This window comes from Ylistrum balloti, unplaced genomic scaffold (genome assembly GCF_031769215.1).
Source record: "Ylistrum balloti isolate Yb309-2 unplaced genomic scaffold, AGI_CSIRO_Ybal_v1 Utg371072, whole genome shotgun sequence".
In the NCBI taxonomy this organism is placed as follows: domain Eukaryota; kingdom Metazoa; phylum Mollusca; class Bivalvia; order Pectinida; family Pectinidae; genus Ylistrum; species Ylistrum balloti.
In genome coordinates this window covers 518,264-536,708 of record NW_026782592.1, presented here as the reverse complement: position 1 = coordinate 536,708, position 18,445 = coordinate 518,264, and the positions used below count along the sequence as shown (strand labels likewise).

At 33.9% G+C, this 18,445-nt stretch overlaps 1 protein-coding gene across 1 annotated transcript in view; it reads right to left on the bottom strand.

The window, feature by feature from the left end:
• Window positions 1-17,179, bottom strand: part of LOC132560504 (serine/threonine-protein phosphatase 6 regulatory ankyrin repeat subunit A-like) — a 31,608-nt gene extending 14,429 nt beyond the window's left edge. Inside the window, exons 1-17 of the mRNA XM_060225169.1 lie at window positions 17,138-17,179; window positions 15,458-15,541; window positions 14,933-15,082; window positions 13,552-13,752; window positions 13,067-13,219; window positions 11,697-11,900; window positions 11,209-11,295; window positions 8,362-8,440; window positions 5,588-5,702; window positions 4,185-4,337; window positions 3,823-3,891; window positions 3,221-3,361; window positions 2,678-2,789; window positions 2,192-2,257; window positions 1,824-1,899; window positions 808-933; window positions 298-385 (exon numbers count right to left, since the gene is read on the bottom strand). Of these exons, the coding sequence (XP_060081152.1) occupies window positions 298-385; window positions 808-933; window positions 1,824-1,899; window positions 2,192-2,257; window positions 2,678-2,789; window positions 3,221-3,361; window positions 3,823-3,891; window positions 4,185-4,337; window positions 5,588-5,702; window positions 8,362-8,440; window positions 11,209-11,295; window positions 11,697-11,900; window positions 13,067-13,219; window positions 13,552-13,752; window positions 14,933-15,082; window positions 15,458-15,541; window positions 17,138-17,179 (1,946 nt within the window). The remainder of the gene's footprint in view (window positions 1-297; window positions 386-807; window positions 934-1,823; window positions 1,900-2,191; window positions 2,258-2,677; window positions 2,790-3,220; window positions 3,362-3,822; window positions 3,892-4,184; window positions 4,338-5,587; window positions 5,703-8,361; window positions 8,441-11,208; window positions 11,296-11,696; window positions 11,901-13,066; window positions 13,220-13,551; window positions 13,753-14,932; window positions 15,083-15,457; window positions 15,542-17,137) is intronic.
• Window positions 17,180-18,445: the final 1,266 nt, after the last annotated feature.

Sequence of the window (18,445 nt, the reverse complement as noted above, 5' to 3'; positions counted from 1 at the left end):
CCTTGAAATGCTGAGTATCATCCAAACACTTATCTTTTGAGACCCTGGTATATCAAGGCCAAAGGACAGGACCAGAGCCTTCCATAAAGGTAACAAGGCCAAACTAAAGGCCAAAAGTGTCAAGGGAGACACTAGGGAAAGTGTTGTTTAGAAGAAGAGGAAAAATCCAAATTCAGTTTCCTTTTATGATCATGCAACTGGGCAGCAGGAACCATTCCAATGCCCTATATAAAGGGCAAAGTGACCTTGATATTAGTAAAGAGATTACAATCAATTTGATATTGAAGTTGACTATACCTCTCATTTGAGTCTATACAATCTACTATATTGTTGTCTTCGGCCGTTTCCATAAGCAGTCGTAGACATTCTGTGTGGCCATTACATGCTGCAAAGGTAAAAAAAAAAAAATATATATATATTTATATATACAACTACTCCAACAATTAAAATGTACTTTTCATCCTTGATTATTCAATAAAATCTCAACTGTAATGCTGTTTCCTTCATCAGATGTTTTCATTTTACACTATCCCTAATCATTAATTTCACCTTATATATAACACTACCTAATTATACATTTCAGTTTCCACTGCCAGTAAAATTATGAGGGTATAATGAGGTTTTACCTTACAGAATAATATCTGTTCTATCTTATTTTCTTCCTGTTCATTGCTCAAGACATTGTACCTCTTGAATTGATATCCTATAAAATCATGATTCCAGAATTCTATGTCTTTGGCAGAGGATCTAGGAAAACAAAACCTACCTTCAGTGTGGAGGGGTGTGTCTTATGAGAGTTATACATACCTGCGGCATGGAGAGGCGTGCGACGGTTGATGTTGTCCTGGACCAGTATAGTAGCCCCTTGTAATAACAGTGTTTCCACACATTCATGACGACCCTGGTAACAAGCCAGGTCCAGCATTGTACGTCCTGTAAAGCATAAAAGTTGTACAATGAGAATGTCTAATATACATTTTGTTGAGACTTCCTCCCATGCTGTCTGTATGGACTGTGCAAAATTATAGGAATTATTTTTCCTGTTTTTTTTTTAAATTTTTATTTTCTAACTTTTCCCATTTTTTAATCAGACCATAAATTTCAATATCTCTTCAATGTTTACAATAATAATAAGTAGCCTTAATTAGAATAATAATAATGTTTTGTTTTACATCCTATTAACAAACAAGGTCATTTAAGGACCTGTCAGGATTTGGTGGTAGAGGAAAGAGTTCCTGGAGAAAATCACAGACCAGTGGCAAGTACTTGGTGACTGCCCTACATAGGTCTCCAGCCCGGAGAGGAGGAGGGGTTGTGATAAAACCGGTCAGATGCCTTAACCAGCTGACCACAGCGCCCAAAGAGAATGATAACATACTTTTTAATGTTTGTTTGTTAAAAAAAAGAATGTCCTGTCTCTCTGATCCTATACAATACTTATAAACAGCACACAACTAAAGCAATCAGTATGATGTCAATAGACCCATATTTCTGTCAACACACTTCTTTTCCAGTGATCTGGGAAAAGTGCACAAGTAGAACACAACCAATATTCCTACATCTATGTATCTAGCTTCTGCTGTGTTTTATGAGTCTGCTTTAACATAATTTTCCTGATATTTTAGGTCAAACCAACCAATTTCTTTAAATAACCTCTATATGGTCACTCATGTAAAGCAAGTCTGTACACAGAGTATCACTGGATGATAATGATACCACCAAATCTGTTATGATTTCAAGTGAAGGTACGTGTGCGATACTGGTTATAGAACAATTCCCAATGAACTTTGTGTAAAGATTGACTTTTGACATGATAAACATACCATTGTGATCCCGTATATCTAGGTTCATAATACAACCAAGTAAAACATGGAGGGCTTCGTTGTGACCATTGTAAGCCTATAAAGAAAGAAAAATATCAATTAAATTTGCTGATTAATTATTTTTATATATTTGAATCCCATCAGATTGTAATCATAGAGAGAAAAATTACAAGTTTAAATGATGTGAATACTTGTTTTTTTTCTAGCAGTCTTTTTATGAAAAAAAAGGACATAAGCTTATTTTGTTTGGACAAATAAAGCAGACAATCACTGATTGTCCTTTACTTCTAACTGATCAGACCAGACATTACATTTTTGTACACTTATGTTCAAGAGGCCTCAAGGGAAAGCTAGCGCTTTACACGTACCGCTAAATGGGCAGGAGAGTACATGGCTCCACTCCTAAGTAAGTCTGTTGCTGCAGCATCCAGTAACTATAACATAACAAATACATTATAGATTTCAATATCTCTCTTCAGTTTTACAGCAATTTCTATTTCAAAACTATTAAAATACAAAAGTCTTACACATTTTCAGAATGCAAATTTTCTTAGCTTAAGTGTTCATAATTATTCTTCAAGGCTTAGTTTTTAGCAAATAACTATAAACAATATTGAGATCAGACAAAGAATAGACGTTTAAAATGGATACTTAATATTTTTAACTTACAGACATTCATAACAAAGAACATACACATATAGTTTTAAGACTTTATTATTAATTTACAAATCTCATACAAGTCTTTCTTAACATATAAGAAACAAAAGTGTGACCACCACCTCATTATAGCTTAAATTCTGTCAGATACCCTATCCCTCATCTTAGTTTTTCATTAAAATATTTTAACATCTCACCATTTCCAATGCTAGCTTGTGGCCTTTAAGAGCCGCATAATGTACTGTATTGAAACCACTGTTGTCACGGATACCTGGACGGGCGTCATGCTTCAACAACAGCTCAACGACTCTGTAAGAGACAGTCAAGCTGCCCAATCGAACCAAAACAATTTTTTATATAAAAGCTGTTAATTCACCAGTTTCTTTACCATCACCTCATGTGATTTGCAGTATAGAATCAAATAGTGATATGAAATAGGGGACTATGATAGTCGACAATCAGTTTCTACAAAAGAATCAAGATACATTTTTTTCCATATTTCATAATCATATTTAATCAATTTTCTTTTTTTCCCCCAAGCAGATCCAAGTAATTAACAAGAAAGTATCACAAGTGTCAGGATCATTCTGCACATACTTAATTCAAATTTGAGACATATCTGTGATGACAATATCACTCTTTCAGAAACAAACCATCTATTGAAAATTTGACTGATAAACCTGAAGGGCTGTGTTGGAGACACATTAAGACAGAAAACTTATCTGAAGAAGATGACCTACTTTGCATCAGCGTCAGAGGCTGCAGCATAGTGAAGGGGTGTGCAACCTTGCCTGTCTGTGATGTTAACATTACTGCGAGCATCCAGAAGAGCATGAACACAGTGATAGTGACAGTGAGCTGCTGCATAGTGCAGCGCAGTCCTACAATCAAAACATCCAATTATACTGATGTCTTTTAAAAGTATTCATATAGTTTCACAATGTGATAAATGGAAAAATTATGTAACCCCGATAAATACAGGCAGCAATATGTCGCCCTTCCCTTTAGCTTGATCCATTAAGCATCAGACTACTACACCAGAGGTCTCAGATTTAAATCCTAGTGGAAGTATTGAAATTAATAAACAATGACTTTTGTTATATTGGCGTCCATATAGGGACTCAGAAATAATACTTTGCATTGTTCCACAGACATTGCTGTTATCCCTGGAAATAATAGAACAAGTTCTTTCCTGGAGGGGAAATATGTAACCCTGGTAACGAAAAGTCACAATACACTGTTCGGCTAAAGAGAACTTCTCTTTAGTTCAATAAATTGCGTGTCAGACTATTAAACCAGACAAACCTGGTTTGAATCCTACGAGTTACTTTGCTCAACATACCTGCCCTCTGAGTCTAACATTCCAAGTTTACCTCCCATCTTTAGTAAGAGATCAACACACTCAACTCGTCTGCAAAATAAGACAAAAGCAATGTTTTGAAAGCACATCAGTATGATATTATATCACATTGAGACAGTTTTTCTCTGATCTCCATACAATTCACACAACAAATTCTCACGTGATAACATTACCATTATATATATCATACCCAAGACATAATCTTCATTACTCTTCCCTCATTGTGAGATCTACTCACTGATTTTATCATCTTTATCAGCTTTTACTAAATAAATTGTACTATGAATTTTCATACAGGATGCTAAACCCTACCAACCCCCGACCAAGTCATAACATCTACTCACCCACTACATGCTGCCCCATGTAGACAACTTCGACCAAAGTCATCAGTCATATCAATATCCAGATTCTCCATCGCTGACAGTAATTTCTTGAGACAGTCAACATAGCCATTGGCTGCAGCTACATGTACAGGAAGCATCCCACTGGTTCCTCGTCTGTAAACAATACTATATGTTTGAAGCTACTTTCTTTTAGAACATTTTTTGTACCAAATAATGGTATAAGATAAGCTGTGACTTTTGAAAAAAACACCAAGGAATTAAATACTATCAGCTCACAGGAAGGTTCGTTTATAAATTATTCTTGTTGTCCCAGACTGAAGTGTGCCAGGGGTCCCTACTACAGGATGAAATCAGTCCACAATTACGAAAGAAAAATCAAACTTCGTCAAGCTACACCCAGACCCAGATGTAGTAAAAATGGCAAATTCATTCTTTGTGAAGTTTTCTTAATGGAAACACATCACAACATTACTGACGATGAAACAGTAATTTCCCCTTATTCAATATTATTATATCTTTTAAACAGGATCAAGTCTTTTAAAAACCACCAGAAGAAGACTGCTTGAACCTATTACTACTTTAACACAATTCTTAGAAATTATACATCCACCTAGGAAAAAGACTAATGTTGAACGCTGTTAGGATATTACAGGATATAGGGAAGCCTCTTGTTACTATATTTAGGCACAAACTTAGTATTTTTGGATTGCCCTATCAACCTGGAATGCTGATGTTTGGGGTTATTACAATGTTTGAGTAAGGTGAGAATATTGAGAATTGGCCAATCAAAAAATAGATAAATACATAGTCAAGTAATAAGAATTGTTCAGATGTGATATATAACAACCCATAGGCACCCAGAATTTAAGGAAAGATTTCATGATAAAATTATCTTTATGAAACCCAATGTTCAGGCAAAACCGGTTTATATCACAAACAAACCTACAACCCTTTCTCATGATTGAATTGAAAGCCCTACTCAGTCATTTCGAAACATTTTCATCATATTGGTAATGTCAAGATTTTAAAACTTAACCACTAGAAGATTTGAGTGTGATTTTAATGACTACATGGTTACCTTCATCAGACAGTGTGGAGCATACTAGCACTGATGTACAGAGTGCATGAGATGGTAAAGAATCAACAAACATTTTCGGCTGTACTATAATCCTATGTACACTAAAGTCAAAAATAGAGTGATGAGAGTGTAGAGAGATTATAGATAAAACAATACACAAGATGGTAACAATGTACTGTAGTCACTTTGGCTATGCTTTGTTTAATACTTGGTCATAGACGTGCAAGAGTCTGTGGCCCCCATTGTCCCTATTAAGTACTGGCCCACTGCTGCATATCTAGTATTCCACTCTATTCAGCTATTGTTGTGAGTATATATACTATACCTGAGTGGATCTGCTCCATTCTCTAATAAAGTATTAATGTGAAGCTCGTGTCCATACCGTGCCGCAATATGTAAAGGCGTGTTTCCCATCTTATCACAGACATCAATTTCAGCTCCTGAAACACAAAAATATGCCAAGTCTACACACAAGTAGGATTGATATGGATTTGTCTTATTTTCATGACAACCTGAACCTTTATTTTACAATTTTGTCATGAGACATAAAATCCTGATCAAAGCTGCTTATTTACTAGTTCAGCATATCATATAATTCTACCAAATTTGAAACAAATTTAATAAAAAAAAAAATGGAAAATTTTTCTCTAAATTGTTAATTAGATTTTTCCAAACTGATGACAAAATAATATTTCATGTTTGATTTTGAAAACTATTCTTTCATTTTATCAGTCAGCAAAATGATAGAATGTGATGGGCTTGATTGGGTATAAAGACTATACAAACATCTAAAACATAACAGTATACATCTCTGTGGCATTATACATAATGCATTAATTCATTCATAAAGGACTTGTATAATGATGAAGTAAGAGCAAGCTTTCAAGCAGAGATGTAGGGAGAATATCAGATAAAATGATGAGAAAGTCATATTATAAAATTTTACCAGTATTAAGCACAAGAAGATACTTTCATATAATTTACATATGCAGTGTTCAGAATGAAGTATTTTAGAATTTAGACTATTTTTTACTTTCATTATTCTAGAATATAAAAATAAAGACTAAACATTAAAGGAACTTGTCACCAATTCAAGTAATATTAACAAGAAGTCAGAAGTTTGCATGTAGATTTTGGTAACTAAAAGTAAAGAGTTACAAAACAAGAATTTTTTTCACTGCAGACTGCCGTTCAATATACCACATACTGCTACAGTTCAAGTCTACAAATTAGGCCTTTCTCACATGCATACTTGAAAATTTTTTTCCTTTTTTTCTGTCTATACCCAGAAAAAATTTAAGCAAATTGGGATGCAAGGGTAGAAAATGAAACATGCATATTCCATTATTTTATTAAAATCATGAACAAATTATTTGAATGGAATTCTGAAAATAGGCTTGCTTGAAAACCTTAGTAATCATTTCATAAGTTTCTTTTGAATAATGGAATTTCACAAAGTTTATTTGCACTTAATTTACAAATCAAGCAATATTTGAATTATGCAAAATTTTGATACAAGCAAACCAAATGAAACTGATTATCTTAATCTAATTGACATGCTTTTAAGATCATGCAGTATTTTTGTTTCTTAAACCGATTGTGACATGTTCACAACTTTTAAATAAAATCTAGAAATCAGATACTTTTATTTAAAAAAAAATGGCATCTCATTATTAATTGACCCTGGTTTTAATCATTTCTTTAACTGGGGGTAGAAAAACTTCTTACCTGGACAGTCTAATCCTACAATGTTATGATATAATTAGGCGTACATTTTTTGTACTGATGTTGGAAACATATCCTTCAATAGAACGTTTAAAGTATTCACACATATACATCTGTATTAAAAATGTAATAAAAAATCCAACAGACTACTGACCAAATGAACAATTCCACATCACTTTTTATTAACTGTCATATGCTGTTCAATGGCAATGTCTATTATCAACTATAATATTTTTCAGTGTTTTGTCTCTTAAATCATTGCAAAATTATGATTGCAACAAAATAGGTGATTTTAATTTGACCTACTTGAAGTGATAAGTATTTGCATACAAAACAATGAAGCCAAAAAGCGCACAATTCTTTTGTAAGCCAGTCCAGTACTAGACTGCTAAATAATTATAAATGTAAGATATGGAGGAGTCAAAAAAAATTAAATAATAGAAAAATCATAAAAATTGATGAATTAAAAGCCTGACATAAGCATGCCAATCAAACCCATTTACATCAATTCTACAAATCTTGACCAATCAAATTCCTCTTTAAATCATTACAATGAAGAAAAATCAAATAAGTTAGTTGTGGAAACACTTCTGTAAGTATCGCACACAAATGGTTGATGGTTATGTGTGATGAAAGGAATCAAAGAAATCTAAGTCACACCATACAGGAATTTGTTAGTTATAACAACATAATCTGAAAGCTTCATGTGTAGCTATCTGAAGAATGTCATATATAACACTTAATATTGGCTGATTTATTGAAAGAAAAGAGACAAAAAAGAAATAAAAACAAGGAAAATGAATGGCAAGATGACATATTTCAAAATGTTTCATAGAGATAAACAAAAGGCTCGTTTGGAACTGAAGGACTAAGGGAGTCATCTCGAACTTTTTAAAGAATTCTTGGAGTTTATTTCATGGGAACAAACCTTTTAGGCATCAGATGGGTTTCCTTTGGTGAAAATTGAAGGTCTTTCTTGAATATCATAAAGATTTCAATTATCATAATAATCATACAAAACACCCTAAGATCTTATTTACGGTACCTAAAAGACTCATGAGAAGTATTTTAATGACTGACTTAGTATTCAAATGCCTGATTTATTGTATCTGAATGACTGGAGTATTTGAATGGTCATTAACAGTATCTGAAGGGCATCTTAGAGTATTTGAAGAGCTCATAAGAAATATCCTATAAATTCAATTCCCCACACCCCCTCCCCTACAAATTAGCTCTTTAGGAGTATCGTTATGGCTTGTAAGATCCTAACAGATCACATGTAGTTTTACATAGGATTTTTCTGAGAATTCTTAAGTCTCTTTTGGTGTACCCAAAGAGCTATTATGAAATATCTTCTGGGGCTGGAAGCCTCACCATGCTCGATTAGTGTCTGTGCTCGAGTGAATCTACCATGCAAAGCTGTCATATGGAGTGGGGTACGTCCTTCAACACACTGCAAGAAAGATGGAGAGCTGATGTCATGGTAACAGGAACACATGATAGAAGACACACAGACAGACAGCAATACTTGTCATGGTAACAAGTGATTTGTGTTTTCATGTCAGTAACAGACACAAACAATACATGGGTTTTCAGGTGTTAGGTTCAGCAATCCTCCTTATATGTGATGTTTCTGGATACTAAAATGTTAGTTCACTGAAAAAAATCTACAGGTAATGAGTTCTGCAGGCATCCATGTTTGTATTGGGACACAATACATACAAAACAATATAATTATACACTATAAAATGTTTGTTACTATTTATTAATTTTCAAAGCTTCTTTAGGTCCAATATTTTTGTGTTATTATATTGACAGCTTCTTATCCAGTCTTTGAAATCAGCAAGAAGAATACTGCAGCTTGATAGGCCAAGAGACAATATAGTGGAACCTTGTTATCTAGGTCACTTTGTTATAGATGTATATCATACCGTTACTCTACCATGCATTGTGACAACATTATATAAGTCTTTTGATTGACTCAAACAAAAGGAAGCCAACACAGTAAAATAACCACTTGGTCATTTTGATTCACATTTCTACTATTTTGGACAATAAGGCAATGAATTACAAATTTATAAGGAATCATCTGCCACAATATAACCTTCCACCATCAATTCAAGACCTTTTGAAAGGATCTTGAAAACATTTCTATTAAATCTGGTAAAAATAACTGACAACATAACAGACTATTTGATCACAATGTATTGATCCAGATATAGTTCCAAAGCATCGACAAACATGTGAAATATACTTTGGTGGACTTTACAATTATTGTAATTTACCATATATGGCAGGTAGAAATATTGCACAATACAATAAAACAACTGGTCTCTGACAGACAACTAACCAAAACAGGTTAAGAATTTCAACATCATACATTTGTGAGATAATCTGACATATATTGGAAAGCACGAAAAAAATTTCACCAGAAAGTATGCTAATAGGGGTAAGATAACAGATTTCAGGACAATAAAATACCCACTGTGCTGGGCCATGTATATCCATTATGATAGTAAAGTGAAGATACAATGATTAGATGTTCTTAAAGTGAGGGATTATCATGTCAGATTATCCTAGAACTCTCATATACAGTGCCACCAAGAACGAGCAGAAAACAAAAGATTCATGGGATCATCTGACAATAAAGACCTATATATATATATATCACCAGTAGTAGAAAGTCATCAATTTATTTAAACAGTTCTTAATATTTTTATCCCAAAGGTGAAAAAAACTCATTTCCGTTTTCAACATTTGCACAATTTTTTTTTTTAGCTCAATGGCACCAATGGAACTTGAAAAAAAGTTAAATTAAAATGTGTTTTTTTGTTGGAAAATTCTCTAAAACTTTCCCAATTCTGATGAATTTGCTTTCATATAGTAGCATGATTTCCAACAATGAATACTTGGTCGACTTACACCCAGGTGTCAATGCAATGTACTAGTATGTATCTTATTCACAGATACCTCTAGACATTCAATATCTTATATACAGTGTATACTGATGTTTATGTCCAAGTTCAAATATTGCATGTTTAGTAACTCATACATAGTATTAGATTATACACATTTAGGATTAGATGTCTATTTTGCAGACCAAGCAGAATAAACGGTGAGATTATATCAAAACCTGGCTACAAAGGACATGTGAATATCAGAAAAGTATTGTAGTCAGAAATTAAAGGATAAAGAAATATTTGGTATTTAAGTAAAAGTCCATTGTATGCAAGTTTTGTTATAATACAAATCATACAAACAGCAGCAGTTCGACAGTGTTTATGCTTTGTCTTAAAGAAAGGGAACATTAGGGGAATGGGACCAATCCGTGCAGGGCACACATACTGATGGGGTATTTGGTTTCCCTGGTGAGGACCCCTTCTCCAGGTTTGGTTGTTTCAGCAGTGGGAACCTGTATCTTATAAAATATCAAATATGTATTCGAGTCTTAAACTTAAAAAGAAAAAAAAAAAAGCACATAAAATTTCAAAAGAGAGTATCAATAAACATTTTAACTATAAACCTGTATACAAAATTTTGATTATTATAGATTTAATTCTATATAAATCAAACAAAACTCAAAATGCATTGTCCATCACAGGAAGAATCTAGGTTTTGTGAAAGGGTACTACCCATGAATATTATCAATAATGACCAATGAAGACATTGGCTTGAAACAAAACCTTATAAGAAATAACCCAGTCATAAGCCAAAGAAGCAGTAGACTTTTTTTTCAATAAAACAACCCCCAATCACGACTTATTCTTCTGCAATAACAGAACTTCACTGATATTTATCATCTAAATCATTATCATTCTTCTAACAAGTTCAGATATCAATACTTTCATTATGACATTATGTCAAATTTTTCTGTGATTTTCTGCTTAACTAAAATCAAATCAGTTTCATAACATAATTGTTCAGTCTACTCTACAGCTTTCCTGGAGTCCAAAGGGATATAATATGTAACATTCACAAATACTAAAAACCGTTATCCCTTAAAAGCATTTATGTATTTTGACTGTAAGTATCATGATGAAAAATTTGAAATGTTGCATCTTCAGAATAAAATCCCACAGCATTGAAATAGATGGATAACAAAATATATCAATATTATTTCTGATGTATTAAAAAACAAATCGTGATACTTTTCCGCAAAAAAATTGTAGCATTGCCGAAAATGGCATAAAGCCAGTGAAACAATAATGCGACATCACATACCTGGAGCTTTGTACTGGCTCCTTCTGTCACCAGAATTTCCAGACAAATTCCGCCATGAGTTGAGGAGGCTGCATAATGGAGTGGTGTCTACAACATGATGTTAATGGTCTCACATTTTTTTCATAAATCCTAATTTTTAGCACATATTACATAGCATGTCTGCAACAGTAGCATAATATGATGTTGTTCATTTTCCTCCCTTTGACCTTTGTATAAACTGTAATCTCTGAGAATTTAAGTACAGGATGCAACAAGACAAAATGGGCCAGAATTTACTATACAGATATCTATACTCACTTTGTAATTGTATTGGCTTGAAAATGACAAGTGAAACCAAATATTGATGTATAAATCATCATAAAAATGCATCTTTGTGTCATTTTGGTGAATTTATCACCCAGTAAACAGTCTGGGTTATTCTGAGTAGAGCATGTATTGGTGTTAACAGACTCGACATGATGTTATTGATTTGAAGAGTAAGACCTTACCATTCCCCTGTTGTTGACTGCATTAATGGATGCACCATAACTCAACAGCTCACTGACCACCACATCTTGACCATTGAGACAGGCAATGTGTAGCGCTGTATTACCATGGATGTTGACAGCGTCCACTTCCACACCAAGCTCCAACAGAAGCTTAACTACACTGACTTGACCACTGGCTGATGATGCGTGTAGTGGAGTATACATCTAAAAACAGACATAGATATAATACTTATTCTAACACATTTGAATTTTAACATGACATTTGATTGGTTAATGACATTAATTTGCAACAGTGTAACCATATATACAGTCCACCAAATTCTCATTTCCATAACTTATCTGAAGGATTTCTAATGAAATCAATGATACTTACATATCATGAAAATGACATTAAAGAAAATAAATATTGTGACCCCAAAAGTTTGCCTGATTTTAATACTACTGGCATCACAAATCAGGAGTAAAATAGCCTTGAGATTTTGATTATGAACAAAAATGCCTTCAGTTACCAAATCTTTCATAGCTTAAATCTATGTGAATGGGGATAGCCCTACGGAGTTTGGAAATTTCCAGCAGAACATGATTACAGTGATAAATATACACACGAATCCCCAGAGTCCTGTAATCAGCAATTTTTTTTACTCATAGAATTTCTGGAAATATGACCGGTGGAAAATAGCAAGAAGATTTGATTGACACAAAGAATTTTCTCTGATAAAGAAGTTCAGTTTCCTTTCTACTTAACTTTTAAAGTGAATCAAATGGCCAGAAGATGTTGGATAACAGTGGAAACATTGACATCAAGCAGTTTCTCTGACAGCATTTGTTTTCAAATGACTTTAAACGTTAGGTCATGTGGCACACACGAAGACAGGACGACTATACATGTTAACACAAAGAAGTTCCATTGATCAAATTCACAGCAATCAAAATTTGTTTTCTAATGATTTAAATACAATGAAAGGCCATATCATGATAAGAAGTACACTGAAACCAAAAGGTTTTTGGATGAAATAGTTGAGAACGGTTTTCTGATGAGGAAGCTTACAAAGCTGCCTATCTCGTACCTGCTGGTCAGAACTGGTCTTACTTATATCAACTATACACAGAAGGGCGGTGGTAACACACTCGCCTTTCACGTAAGCATCTTGGGTTCGATACTGGGAACGGATGTGAAAAGGAATGGGGATCACCTGCCTAACCACATGGGTTTTCCAAAGGAACTCTGCTTTACTCCCACAGAAAGACCCCTTGCGTACTTCCATCCAGGCTAACAGGAGTGATTAATATAAGCTTAAAGCTTGTTTTGCAATTGTTTTAAACAAATAATATTTTTAAAAAATATTTTTTAACTACATAACACAGCACACCTGTTTGTCTCTACAGTTGAGTTCTGCCCCTTTCTCTACCAGCAAACTGACCACCTCTGTATGGCCCATGTAGGCTGCCCAGTGGACTGCACGACGGTCTTTCTTGTCAAATGCATTGATGGTCGCTCCTTTCTCAAGGAGAAGTTTGGTCATCTTGTCAAGAAAACAAAACATAAAGTTAACATGTATCAGCCTCAAAATTCTGTGTGATTCTTTCTCTCGTCATCAAATTCAACACATTCCAATAACTGTTTAATAAAGAAAACAAAGTTGTATCCACATCCATCAATGTTGGTACACTGAATGCTGCTTTAGCACTGTATACAGAATACTCTCTGTATCAATTTAGCTATGCATTATGTTGTTCTACCAATTTTTCATATTTTCAGGACAAGACTTGTAATTGTCCACCTCTTTTATAACAACATTTATTTCATCCTAGTATGAGGATATCAGGCTAGGCTAATTCTGTACTCTGAGTTTACCTCCTTGTGGCCATTGAAGCAGGCATGATGTAGACTCGTTCTTCCAGCCCGATCAGACACATTCACATTGGTCAGTAGTGGAGCAAGGTACTCGGCACATCTTACAGCATTGTTGGCTGCAGCAATGTGAAGTGGTGTCTGCCAGTTTTTATCTCGGGCATTTACATCCGCTGAGTGACGAAGGAGAGTCTCCACAGTCTCCTGAAAACCACAAGTATAAAGGAATACTTATTAAAATAATCAAACTTCTATGGACAATCAAAAAAAGGAAAACAAAAAACAACAAAATAAATAAATAGATGGTAACAAGGATGCATGACTGTTTACAAGGGCTATTTTGAATGGTATACATTTTTATATACGTTTCTATACTGGAAATGTACATAAGTAGAGTCAAATTTTTGTGCAATGTCATTTTTTGGCACATTAGCACAATGATGAACTTGAGCATCCACAATGGTTATTTCTTATATGAGTAACACTCAGAAACTGCAATCAAAGCAAATATATTTTAGTGCAATGTTTCACCATAAAAATGCTAAAATAAGATTATCATGATAATATGTTTTTTAAAGTACTCTCAACCAACTCTGATCATAATGCGATTTTCTTTTGTTAATTTTAAGATTGAGATAAATTCACAACAGGAACTCTCTATGAATTCATATTCATTAACAAAATAGAAGGAATGAATGACTTTATTTTCTTTTATCTAATAGTCACAAACCTTTTTGTTATGTTGAAAATTCTTACATAAGTTAGCAGCAGAGAAACAACCCTGTGGCTTAGAGTGGGGATTTTGTTTTACAGTACATGTAGTGATGGTTTACTGGGGAAAAACACATGTGATGCTGAAGACAAAAAAGCTATTCTATTACGCCCTGATATATCTTATTTCTGGAATAAACTTTACATTAATATAAAATTACTACTAATGCAAATAATCCAAAACTACAAGCAGGTAGCACTCTTTTATCCTAATAATTTTGTAATACAATGCAGTCTTATTAGGGATTGGCAAATCTTCAGATGTTTTCTGTCAAAATGTAACTCAACAGAGGGCCTCCAGACTGACATCACCAAGGGGAGTAACTCTTAAAAGAATTGTTCTGTTCTTGGACAAAATTCAATTATTTCATCTTCTGTTCTTGTATAAAAATTCAATCACTATTCCTATTTCTTTCACACAAACAAACAGTAGCTAGATAGTAATTTTTTTAAATTTGAAAGAGTAATCTTTGGACAGAATATATAATATTCACTGTTTGAGGATAAAAAACTTAGAAAATGCTTACGCCACTTTGAAGTGCAATGGTAAGAAAACTTCAGAAAGTCTGGAACATAATAAAATGTCTCTCATTCTACCAGAGTTCTAACTTACATCACTTTTTGAGGAGCATGCCCTGTGTAGAGGAGTGAGCCATTTATTGTCCTTTGTATTCACACGAGCACCACTCATAATAAGGAGGTCTGCAATCTCTGCCTCTCCGCAGTAGGCCGCAGCATGGAGCGGACTCCGCTTCTCTGTATCCTGCAGGTGGAAATCAAAGCTTAGACATTTATTTCACCTGTAAAAGATTCTCCCATCCTTACATAGATATTGATCTTGAAATTGTATTATAACAGAAGCTTCAATGGCCTAAATATTTAATTTGTAAATGCTGATATGGTTCATACCAAACATATTAAGTAACCATTATCTTAAATTTACAGGTTGAAGTTAAAAAGGTCATTTGTTCTAAAGACTGACTATAATGTTTAAGCGATTCCTAATTTCATATGCATGTAGTACACAGAAAGCATTATTTTAGTGTTGTTATCAGATGGAAAGGAGTAATGCAATTTGTGTAGAACCCTATAATATTATATAAATTCATATCCTTTTGTTACAAGTATGGAAACTGACCTGGTAATTGACATCTTCCTTTTTGTAAAGAAGGGCTCGAACCTCGTCTGGGTCTCCATGGAAACAGGCTTGTACCATAGGAGACTAAATAAATAAAAAAGACATTATGTAATTATACAGCCAGAAGATTTAATTTGGCAAAGTTGTCTGGAAACAATATCAAAGCAATGAATTGGCACCATTTTCATAAAAAAAATATGTTGATAATAATAATCCATAACTACATAAATTCCAGTCTTAAAAGCCCTATTTACAAAAAAAGTTGATCGGACAAATCTTTAAAATGACACAATTTTTAAATAATCACTTGCATATACAAAATGTGTAACAAAGGCATAAATACAAGTGTTGAAGCAATATATGAAGAAAATATATATCAAATGTGGAAAAAATTGATTTCAGGGATTCTGCATGTCTGGTAACCCTGCATGTTGTCTCATTTCTGGTAATCTGTAAATGCTTTAAACTTACTTTCCTTTTTTAAAAATAAAAAATCAGGAACACTCTGCTGATTCTGTTAGTAGCACATATACGTAAACAGGTGAGTTTTTGTGTGCAGAAACACCAAAATTTATTATAGAAAAAATGTATGCTGAAACATGGTAATGTATCATAGAAAAATGTATGCAGAAATACTGTAATTTATTACAGACAAACCTTAATCAAAGCTTCTATTAATGTAATATTTAATTAAAATCTCAGATATGTGTATTACTTGTCCAAACCAATTATACTTAATAAATGAAAAAAAAAAGAAAATAACAATAATGATAATTAAGACTCTTATCATTCATTAATGTTCATTGTTTTATTCATAGATGTTCCTACAACAGTTATGGAATGGGGATAGACGAAAACTAATTAAATTCATTTCACAAAACCTATTAAACCTATGGATTGTGACAAGGTTTCGGATCTGAACATAGAGGCATAAGGCCTGGGTTCAGTAACTACAAAGCTAAACTAAGCTAAGCTAAACCAAATTATCCTGCCCATCATAAGAAAAGCAATATTTACTAGATGACTCTCCTTTTAGTATTTTCATTAGTGTAAGTTTTATAAAAGTCATTGTCATTTCACAGAATTATTCATCTAACCAATGAACATTGACGAATGAATCTGATCACATATGGACATAATGTAAGGGTGCAATTTAATTTTGCCTATTTTCATGTAATATAGCAATAAAAAATTGTCTTGGTGATGTTGAGATATGCAGTGTTTATGATACTGTATAATGAGTAGATCTTCAATAGACACCAAGTACCATTTCGTATTTGTCCTGGGCACTCATTAGTCACGAGGTCCTATTTAACATGTTTATATATGAGTTCTAAACTTTGGTGATCTCTCATGTGAAATGCTGATAGGTTGCCATGAATGTGTCACGTTCTAAAACGTGTGTAGAATATTTACAGGGATAAACAACATCATTTCCTGGTATAAACACATGCATATTTATGCAAAGGGTGTGCTAATGATTTTCCACGTATAAATGCTATCATTTTACATATGACAGATTTATTCAAGCGAAGAAAGGGCCGTACATATATTTCAGAAAAATGCTTCGAACTTTTTCAAACTCCAGCAGGTCATTATACTGAATGCAAATACCTGTACGGACACCTTTCAACATTGAAGGTACCACTGCCATAGTGACTAAGCAGACTAATTTCTCACCTCATCTTCGAGCTGTTGTAGTACTAAAGTTCCCAACTTCATTTGCACTCTATATTTTCTGCATTAAATTGGCAGACGATGTGCCAGTCAAACTTTTTAAGCTCAACAGGAAACAGGTTCACCCATTGGCCGCCATATTTGTAGCATTCCGCAGTTACGATAGGTCAACTTCGGCATGTGATTATTTTTCTCCTTCCGCTGCAAACAAGGTCGACAACTTCTCACAAAATGTAGGTCAAGTGCATCGAACCGTAAAATCTCTCTTTGTAAACGATTTACATACAGATAAATAGTTGAATGGTGTTTCAAATACATACCACGCAACTGAATGAGTAGAATAAATACAGACGGTGGTAGATCCACATACAGGTGCCAGACACCTTCAGTACACTCCGTAGGTATTAACCTAAGCTTCCTATCGGCGATACCGACAGAACGAACTCAGGCAAGGCTAAAAGTCTTGCTGAGTTTGCTAACTTGGCCTAGCTCAGAGAGACTGTGAGCAGACTACTTTGTCTTTCCCCATCTTCCTCATTTTTTACCAGAGGAAATAGATATTTCTCGCTTAGAATGTCTTGAAACACAGCACTTTCAACACGCCCTACATGGAAGGGGTTGGTAAAGTTTTCAATATGCTTCAATCCAGAAATTAAAAAAAAATCAGAGACGTTTAAAACACAGATCTTGCAGTGTTAATGTTAATGTAAACTTCATGATATTGATTTCCCTACTGTGAATTTACCATTTCTGGATAGCCAAATCCTGCATCCCCAACAAATGGTGTTAAGGACCTGTTCTTATTGTCATGATTTTCGTGCAAGAAATCATCAACTGACGGACAAACTCGTAACACAAGGGTTTCAAAAGAAGCAGGTTGATGGAAATTGCAGGGAAGTTTTATGGTCGCCAAGGTGATATTGATAATTATTCTATTTCTTTGTACGATATAAAGCTGGACGTATTGGAAGCCCGTTGGTTTGCCTGTTGGTTCCGTTGTTGTATACCTTGTTCTCTTTTGAGAACGTAGCATTATATACTTGGATTGACCAAGGTTTACATTGCAGGTATTGGCGCTGAAGCAGATGACGCTTACTCTTACGGAACAGTGGTCTTACTCCCCGTGTACTATCTCAGGAATCTTTCTTTGGTTCATATTTTGCTTTAGTTTTATGAAATTTAAGCTTGGATTATAATTATGTTGACACGTTGGTTATTCCTTGAGGTTTTTTTTGTTATGTCCTAGATGTGTCGTCTGTACAAGAGTAAATATGAATTCAAACGTCACAGATGAAACGAACATAACAGAAG